This window comes from Diabrotica virgifera, chromosome 6 (genome assembly GCF_917563875.1).
Source record: "Diabrotica virgifera virgifera chromosome 6, PGI_DIABVI_V3a".
Lineage (NCBI taxonomy): Eukaryota > Metazoa > Arthropoda > Insecta > Coleoptera > Chrysomelidae > Diabrotica > Diabrotica virgifera.
The window spans coordinates 19,565,093-19,575,489 of NC_065448.1; the positions used below are offsets into that span (position 1 = coordinate 19,565,093).

General features: G+C 35.4%; 1 protein-coding gene across 1 annotated transcript in view; it reads right to left on the reverse strand.

The window, feature by feature from the left end:
- Positions 1 to 349: 349 nt before the first annotated feature.
- The window catches only part of LOC114330318 (DNA-directed RNA polymerases I, II, and III subunit RPABC3), a 295,889-nt gene continuing 285,841 nt past the window's right edge, over positions 350 to 10,397 (reverse strand). The window contains exon 4 of the mRNA XM_028279642.2: positions 350 to 512. Coding sequence (XP_028135443.1) covers positions 395 to 512 — 118 coding nt within the window. The 3' untranslated portion in view covers positions 350 to 394. The remainder of the gene's footprint in view (positions 513 to 10,397) is intronic.

The following is a 10,397-nucleotide window of genomic DNA, read 5'->3' on the forward strand; positions in this document are numbered from 1 at the left end:
CTCATAAATGTTTTCCAGTTCTGTTTTAAATATCTCTTCTTTGTATATATTAAAAATTAAGTGCAATAAGGCCCACCCTTGTCTGATACCTCTATTTGACTGGTCATAACACAGGTTACTGATTATTGTAAGATCTCTGTCATCGGTTATAGTATTCATTAATATAGATATTGCTTAGGGTTTACTTTGTTAAATACTTTCTGATAGTTGACAAAAAAAAGTATTTCTCATAGTTGTATCACAACTAGAACAGAACTTGTGTAGCTAAAGTACTTCCGTTGTGACATTAGTTTCCCTATAATACCAAACGGTGTAGGCAGATGTACTAGAGATGATAATGAAAACAAAATTGTACTTATTTATTAAAATCTTATATTTAAACTTAGGTACAAAATTACATGAAAATTTTCTTCATTAGCAAATACATATGCTGGTCCACTTCGAAACTGTGTAAGTTATTGGCATCACCCTGTAGCCGCATCAACAACCCTCCAAACGACACGTACGCAGCCCTGAAAATAAAAAATCTGTATAAGTATAATGTAGATAAATATTTAAGTTATTTTAAAAGTTAATTGGACTACGAGCAGTCATAAGTGTTTAACAAAAATAAAGACTAGGACATAGTGTACTGTTATGATTCCCAAAAGCACGCAGGTCGGCCCTGATTCTCTAGAGCCTTCTAACTAGAGAATCGAATCGAAGCAGCCGAGAACGGGTTTTGACCCCTTCTGCATCGAGAAAAGAGGCGAGGCTGGTTCGGCGTCATCTTGTCTGATGTATCCAATTCGATTTATTCTATGTGTTCCAGGCCCGGTCTAGATATTTTAGAGCAATTCTGATATAAAGTGCGCGTGTTATAATGTCGAAAATAAATTGTACATAATATTTTTAGATATAAATTATAAATATGTTTTAGTATAAATAAGTGAATGTTATACATTAAAATGAAGACTAATAAATTAAGTGTTTAAATTAAAATAAAGTTAATAATAAATTTACTAAAATTATTTCAGTACATTAAATTCGATGTAGACATTCTTCTTTCTTTCATTTTTCTTCTTCTTCTTGACATGAACATCGCAGAGATTGGACAATGTTGCTTCAACGATATTCACGAAGGAAGTATGGATAGTGGTCGTGGTTCAAGTATCACAACCAGCTAACCACACTGCCACCGTGTACATCGTTAATTCCTCGACCATACAGGCTTGGCAGCACAGAGGTTCATTTATGACTGTAAATGACACATGTACATTTTATTACATATTATTAACATATTTAGCTACATATCTATAAAAGTGTTTGTAGTTAGCTCCAACTCTTACATAATACTATTTATTGCTTTATTTAGGAAATATATGTATAAAGTTAGGTCCCCTAATATTTTGGAGTTAGTTTCACAGTTCTAACTCTAACAGTGACTTTTTACAATTGAATTTATAAATAAAAATTTTTTAAATAAAGTACACTGTAATCTTTTTAGCTCTATACGTTAGATATTTAAAACTTTACCAGTCAATAAATCGCACATCCCGTTCAAAAGTGTATTAACTCAAAAAATGGCCCGGTAAAACAGTATCATTCGAACTTATGACAAGAAGGTGGGTTAGTTTGCGGTGAAAAACGTATTAAGAAAAGTATTAATTGAAAAAGCGACCATATAACACCGAGGTGTTTGGGTTTCTTTTGGGAAAAGTGTGGTAAATCAAATTTTTTGAGAAAAACTGTATTATTTTGTAGTTGTAACGTGTAATATTGATACAAAAATCAAATGTATAGAACTAACAAAATAAAAAATATATTAGGAAATATCAAAGCAGTTTTCGCTCTCCTGTAAAATTTTAATATTTTGAGTTGATACAATTTAGAACGGCATGTGTGAAATTTCAAAATATATAGAATAAAGGTATGTATCTACATAAAACCTATAATTTTTCACATTACATACAATATTTGTAAATTTATTCCTATTAGTTATACAACCAACAATACATTGTATCCATACGTATTCAACCGTATTTAACATAACATATTTAGCATTATGAAATGATATGAATAAGACAAAGTCTGCTCTAAAAGTATGATCCAAATTTGAAGCACGTTTATCGATAGGAACTCACATTATGGCTGATATTCCAGCACATCAATAATAATGTATTAGACTTCCGATTGAAGATCATCTCCCGTTTGGCTGTCAGCGAACCAGAGATTCCTTGTGTTTCGAGAATTCTATCCCAGACTCGTTATGTGCCAAATTCACTCTAAGATTACTCACTACAGAACAGAAAACTCATAGTGCTTCATCTAGATAACGAGCCAGTTACCCTACAGTCCCGATTTAACATTCTGTGACTTTTTCCTGTTCCCAAAACTAAAAATGTTACATTTGGTATTGCATAGTTTTTCAGCTCATACTAATATAATTGTTCAAATTTGGCAAGCACTTAATTAAATAACACGAAGCGTGAAAAATTTAGATTGAAATTTCTCGCAAATACGACATGGTACATAATGGACGAATGAATTCAATATCGACACATACCATCTTTTCGTAGATTTTAAATCGGCCTATGATAGTGTCCTAAGAAATAAATTGCATGAAGCCATGGATGAGTTCCACATCCCTGATAAACTGATAAGATTGGTTCAGGATACAATGCGTAAAGTCGTTTGCAAAGTCGAAATGCAGGGGGAACAATCACAGGCGTTTGAAACGAATGTTGGGCTGCGACAGGGAGATGCGCTGGCGTGTCTCCTCTTCAACACAGCTCTAAAAAACGCGGTCAGAGATGCCCGAATAGACAACAGAGGAAATATTTTTAATAAATCATCCCAAATTTTGGCATATGCTGATGACGTGGACCTAGTTGCCCGCACAACACGCAAACTAGAAGAAATGTATACCACCTTCTCAAATGCCTCAAAAAATATGGGCCTGAAAGTAAACGAGGAGAAAACTAAGATGATGGCATCAACACCCAACAATAGAGCCAGAAACATCGGTCACCAATTCTCTGTTGATAACTCTACCTTTGAAGTGGTGGACAAATTCACATACTTAGGCTCCCTGATCACCAAGGAGAACGTCATGACGGAAGAAATTAAGCGAACGATAATCCTAGCGAACAAATGCTATTTTGGACTGAGTAGACATATGAGAAGCAGAAACTTAAGCCAAAAAACAAAAATAACCATATACCCTTATACAACCAGTGTTGACATATGGATCGGAGACATGGACCATCTCCAAGGCAGATGAAAACCTTCTGCTTATATTTGAACGAAGGATCCTGAGAGGCATATTCGGTGGCATCTGTGAAAATGGTATTTGGAGGAGGAGGTACAACTACGAGGTATTCCACAGATATAAACATATACTTGGTGGTAAAGACGTAGTATCTCTTATAAGAATAGGAAGACTAAGATGGGCAGGACATCTAGCAAAATCACAGCATAACAACCTTCCTAGAAGAATCCTTATGTCACAACCTGTGGGAAGTAGAAATAGGGGTAGGCCAAAACTTAGATGGAAAGATGGTGTAGATGAGGATGGGAGAAAATTAGGCGCAGCAAACTGGCAACGGTTGGCAATAGATAGGACTGACTGGCGTAATAGACTTGGGAGGGTCGAGGCTCTTTCATAGGGCTGTAGCACCATTGATGATGATGACATAATGAACGATCTTGAAATATTGTATTTAAAGCTTCGTAATCCCTAAGGATTTTTTATTAACCCTACTTTTATTATAATCTATCTACACAATATTAACCTCTAGTAAAATGACAATAAAGGTGCACTAGAAATAAACAAACCAAGACACGTTGAATAATACGAGGAGCACTAACGAATCATGATTTACAATGTATAAACTTTGGAAATCATGATTTGGGATTTACAATGTATATACATTGTAAATTATGATTCGGGAGTGCTCCTAGTAGCATTTAACATGTCTTGGTTTGTTTATTTCCACTGCATCTTGATTGTAAATTTAGTATAGTCTTCAATATTGACTATATTTGACATATATTTATCATTTATATGCCAGGTGGTTGCTAAAGACAGCCGTGCAAGGAAGTGGGTATGATGCCAAAAATAGTACCTATGTATAAAGAAAGACCTCCAGGGGTCCAGAAACCCAAATGCCCGAAGAGGATACGGTCCCATAAAGTATGCGGTGCAGAAGCAGAACCTTGACAGAAGAAGAAAAGAAGACTGAAATATTTTAATAAATACCTGTTGCAATGTATTATAAATGCAATGTAATTTTAGTAAATTGGATTGTTCTTGTTTTGTTTTCTTGACTTTTTATAAGCTTTGTCAATAAAATCATACAATTTTTCATGACAATAAAGCATATTTCTATTCCATTCTATTCTATTCTATAAGTAGGTACCTATACTTATTATTGGGGCAATCAATGTTTTTATTTTTGTTTTTATTTTATTTTCTATTTTATCGCCTCGTATATTCGCTGGGCTCGTTTTCGTTATTATTTGACAGGCGCAAAAAGATATGATAAAAATTCCTAGCATAGGAGAGATCTAATATCTGGGCAAAAATTTGTCAATATAGCTAGAATATTTGAAGGACGAAATATATTCGAAACGGCGTGTGACATCTAAAGGTTGACCGACGAATTCCTATATAAATTGTTTTTTTTTCTGGAATAGGGCCGATCCATACTTAACGAAAATTTAATTAATCTCATACAATTTATTAATTGGTTAATATTAAAATTAATTTCTGTTTTTACATGTTATTGGTAAAATGGTAAATAAATAAATATGTTTATTATTCCAACATTTAGAATATGTTTGATAATTTAATTGTTAATAATTATGACAGCAAACAAAACTTTCAATTAGCCAAACAATAAAAACATCTCCGTAAAAAATATTGTTTTATTTTGTTTTTAAAAATATTTATTTTGCCCAGCCGAACAATTCTAGACAACTTATGGTAGGGGAGCAAAGTATGCTAAATTTGCAGTCACTGGAGCGTTATGGGGACCTACTGGGTTGTGATTATTAGGTCCTAAAACCAAAAAAAGTTAAACAAAATTTTCCACTTTAGTGGGGACTTTCCATTTTTTAATTTGATTTTCCATTTCCAACAATCGTTTTTTCTGATTATAGCGCCATCTATCCATAATTCGAAAAAATGTCTCGAATAAAAGTTGCTTATTTTTACGTAAAGAATCCAAATCTGCAATAAAAATTTGGGGGTCTCATTTAAGATTTTAAAGTAACCCCACACCCCACCTCCGTGGGGGGTCGTGCTTGGTACCATTCGATAGATTTTTCATAAACATTTTGAAAGTGTATTTTGCAGTTTTTCCATCTGATGTTCATTTTGCGAAATATCGCGGGGTTTGCATTTAAAATTTTAAATTTACCCCCCACCCCTCTCCGTGGGGGGTCATGTTTAGTACCATTCGATAAATTTTTGAAAAATATTTTCGCGAAATATTCGCTTTTTTTTGTGAAACTTTTTGACTCACCATTTCCTTACGCCCTGCTCAAATCGTCAGATTTTTGAAATATACACTCTTTTGCATGTACTTAACTTACCTTATCTTAATCCGACAATTTCGAGTATTTTAAGGATAGATTTTTTTTTCGGGCCCCCCTTAACGAACTTCCCTGGGTGTAAGAGCCAATATATGGTAGAGGTACATCTGCAGGGTACCAGGTTTCTCCCCATATGCTAATCTGACGCGCTCAAGTAACTGCAAAAATCCCCGCTTGGGCTCCCCTACCATTATTGAACTGGAGTGGGATTAACGTAAAAGGAAGCTTTGTATAAAGTGACTACACATACAGATTATGCTTTCATTTATTTATTAAGCATTACAATCCCTATGGATTATAGCTAACGCCATGGCGTTTGAAATCCTATTCTTGGTTGAGATGGATTACTCCTCTATGTCCTATGTCATATAACTTGCTGTGGTGTCTTTACTGCTGTCGTGACTCCTCCATTTCTTCACGTCCTTGCACTGAACTTTCCAGTTTTTAACATTAATTGCTGTTATATCTTCTACATTTACATCATCTAGCCATCTTCTTCTAGGCTTTTCTCTACACCTGGGTCCTAGTGGTGTCCAGTTACTTATTTCAACATATTATCTGAGTATGGGCGTCTCTGTATATGTCCTATTCATTTCGAAAAGCAAAGAGATTTTGTGTATTTGACTATATTTTCTCCCTTTAATTTTTCTTCAATTTCGGCATTTGTTTTCACGTTTCTTTCTCCCTCTATTGTTACATTGGGCCCAGTATCGTTCTCATTATATTTCTTTCAAATTTCAGAACACTATCTGCCTCTTTCTTGTTAGTCGTCGTTGTTTCCATCCCATATTATGTAACAATAGGTCTTATTAAAGTGCTATATAGGTTCATCTCTGTTCTCTTAGTCGTGCTTCTCAGCAGATTTCTATTCATTCAATATCTATGTTTTTGTGCCTTTTAGAATTCTTTACTCTGTTCTCTCTTTCCGGTTTTCCCTATTGTTACTCCAAGGTAACAAAAGATGGAGACCGTTTCAAAATGGTTCTGTGTTATTAGATATTTCTGAATTGCTGTGTCGTCCTTCCCTAATTCATGTATTTTGTTTTGCGCTGGTTTATATCTAGTCCAATTCTTTTTGCTTCCTTACCTAATTTTTTAACTGCTAAACTGCTTTTATAAAAGTATCCTCTTCATTTTTGCTATGATAACTAGATGATCTGCATATGCAATTACTTAAAGTTGATCTGTAATAATGTTTTTGTATGCGAAGTTTGTTCTCCTTACTATTGCTTCCAATACCCGGTTAAACAGTGTCGGGAAGATAGTCACCTTGTTTCACGCCTTTTTTAGTTTGATCACATAGAGAAACGGAAAAAATTATATGTAGTAGCATTACAAATTTAGCGAGAGATACTAAAAGAGATAATAACTTTATGGTGCTACTTAATATACAGAGATCAAAATCATATTTCCCCCTAGTCTCCCCTCCACATTCTGCATCAAAGCCCCCAATGAAGCGTTTGATGAATGAATTTAGCACTTTTTAAAAATAAGATCTCTCATTTATTTGAGAAGTAGCTACTAGGAGTGACTTACTTATATGCTTCTGCCTATAAAAAATCTTTTAAATTTTTGGGAAGGTATTTTAGGCAACTAATATTGCTATGAGTTGCTTTTTCTACCAATGTATGCTTCTAGTCATGACTTACGGCGCCGAAACACTATCGTTAACCCAGGCCACAGCAACCAAAATTACAGTGTGGAGACCAAGAGAAGACAAAAGAAGTAGAGGTAGACCACCTACACGATGGACAGACGACGTCAAAAGGGTTGCTGGGAATTGGTTGCAGGAAAACCGACAGAACTGGAAGAAATTCTTCTTCTTTAAGAGCCATCTCGGCACGAAGCTTGGCAATCATCATGGCTATTTTGACCTTCGAGGCAGCTGCTCTGAACAGTTGCCTTGAGCTGCAGCCAAACCATTCTCTCAGGTTCTTCAACCAGGAAACGCGTCTCCTTTCTACGCTTCTCCTACCCTCTATTTTTCGTTGAAGTATTAGTCTCAAGATGTTATATATTTCACCTCTCATCACATGTTCGAAATATTGCAATTTCCTTTCTTTTATTGTGTTTTCAATTGTCCTCTCTCTGCCTATTCTCCTTAACACTTCTAAATTCGTGACTCTATCTACCCATGAAATCCTTAATACTCTTCTAAATGTCCACATTTCAAACGCGTCGATTTATTGCATTTCGGTTTAATGTCCATGATTCAGCTCCATAATAAAGCACCCTGTGTGCACACTAGAAAAAATTAGGGGAGGCATATGTTTAACTTTGGATGCAGAAGGCTGGACGATGATGATGAAAGAATGCCCATGAACGATCACATAAATCACTTATTTTGTATTTTCTGTCTTTTTCTATAAATAACAAACGTTTGTTATAGAAAAAGACAACTAAGTGATTGATGTGATCGTTTATGGGTATTCTTTCATTTTTCCGACTGTATGTCGTTTTAAATAGGTTTCTCTCATTCCCTACCGTTGTAAGTACAGTACTTTGTGGGTCTTAACAGGGCCGTAACTACGATGTTGGGGGGCCCCGGGGCAAACGTGATCTGGGGGCCCCTACCGTCGGGTCTGGTGTTTATCCCCCAGCGGAATGGGGGGTGGTCCAGAAAAATGCTTGATATTTAACCCCTTAAAAACTCATTTTAATGCATTTCATGACTGCAGTATACCTACATATATCTTCTACCTACAAGTTTCTTGTACCTACATATCGTCGCCTCAAAGCAACAGTAGGATATGTACATATCCTACTGTTGCACTAGTGCACCGATCAACCAGTTAAGTCATATGGGACTGATGCGATGTGTATGGTATATACGCCTATACGGTGCACTAGTGCAACAGTAGGATATGTACATATCCTACTGTTGCTTTGAGGCGACGATATTGATATTTTAGTTGACCAACACAAGAAATTTTGAAATCACCTTATTTTAAGTTAAATAATTTTGCAAGTATGTACCATCTTATCTGTTTTATGCAAGTACATTGTTCGACTACAATGTGGTTCCTTTATGTACCAATATGTGGCCTGGGGTAAATTGGTTAAGACAATATAGATGGGACGGGGAGCCCATATTCCGGTTGCATTTTAGTTTTTATTTCGCCAAAATGACTAATTTTCTCAATAACAATTTATATCTTTACGAAATGTCTCGGGGGCCCCAGCTTAGCCCGGGCCTCCTCTTCCAATGGCATTTTAGGTTTTATTACGCCAAAATAACTAATTTCCTAGGTAATAATTTAAATTTTTATGTTATGGTCTCGGGGCCCCCGCTTAGCCCCCTCAACTTTATGTTGAGGTCTAGGGTGCATCTGTAAGGTCTTTTTAAAATTGTGTAATTGAAACTATTTCGTCGGGATCGGCTTTTAAAGTATGTACATATTTTTATTTTCCTCGTTAAAGTCTATGCACGGCCAACCAAACGAACCGGGGGCCTCCGGCCAATGGTAGTTACGGCCCCTGGGTCTTGGCTCGTTCTATGATTTTCCATCATTCTGATCTGTTCCTTGCTATGTTTTTATAGTCAGTAATTTTTAAAGTTTTCAGATCTTGTTCACAGAGAAAGTAACGGAGGGGGTATTTGCGGATGATATCTTGTTAGTGGATGAGAGCAAATAAATGTTGCAAGAGAACTTGGTGGGTTAGAGAAGGACCATTTAAGATGGAGTATATGTAGTTGGGAGGAACAAACAGGAATGGTCGAAGGATCGAATTGCTTGGGAAAAAACTAGGACGAGTAGGAGAATTTAAATACGTCGCGTCGGTATGTATTATTTTTTTCTTTCTATTATATTACGACCTTCTGGCTCCGAAACATCAGAGATTGCACCCACGCAACAGGGAATGACTTAATTCATCAAGCCCAAAACAGAAAGAAATTTACCACATTGCTTTTGCCTATTGACTATTAGAGGACAGGAGGAGGGACGACCTTCTTCATAAAGTCAGTGTCCTGAAGTTGTTTTTACCTTTTTGTGTGTGTACCCGGATTTCCTTTAGCAGATCTGTATATTAATCTACTTTATAGTTGTTTCTGTAAACTAGCGGAGTCTTCTCAGGGGTTCTAGGCCTCTTTCACAGAATTTATTTATATTTATTTATATGTATGAACTGTTATGTCAAAACACCAAAAAAGCGATATATGCGTCAAAAAATTTCTCCTCTAGCGTTATTATGTACGTAACGAAATATTCCAGATTCCCCGTGAGACACTGCTGTATACCTCATCTTGAGTTAAGTATTTGTTTAGCAAATAATATACTACAGGTATTGAAGGCACCTCATCTTGAGTTAAGTATTTGTTTAGCAAATAATATACTACAGGTATTGAAGGCTACAACAACTTTGTTGCTAATTATAGAAAAACACACTGGTTCCTGCATGTATAATTATACAGAAAAAAATGGTGTCTTTAACCTGGTACCCCACAATTAAAGGAATTATGGCAAAAGTATGTCCATTCGACCGGTCTAAAATATAATGCGTATTTCTGTCTGTTTTTTTTTAGATTTAATAACAGTATCGAATTTGGATATTCAATACGGGTTTGGCTCTGATAAAAAAATCTATAGTAGGTTGTGGATTATAAATGCCGGAGATAATTATTAATTGTTACAGCTTGATAATTTTTAATTATTCATGAGAAATTCGATAGGTAGGCGATGACGTCAATATGTACAAGGTGATAACTCATACAGAATTTGTGTGTATGGGGTTTTTCTATAGCAGAATTAAAGATATGTTTGATTTCATTGGTAGAATATATTTTTGCTATTTCACATTTAAATGAATACAAATGGGAG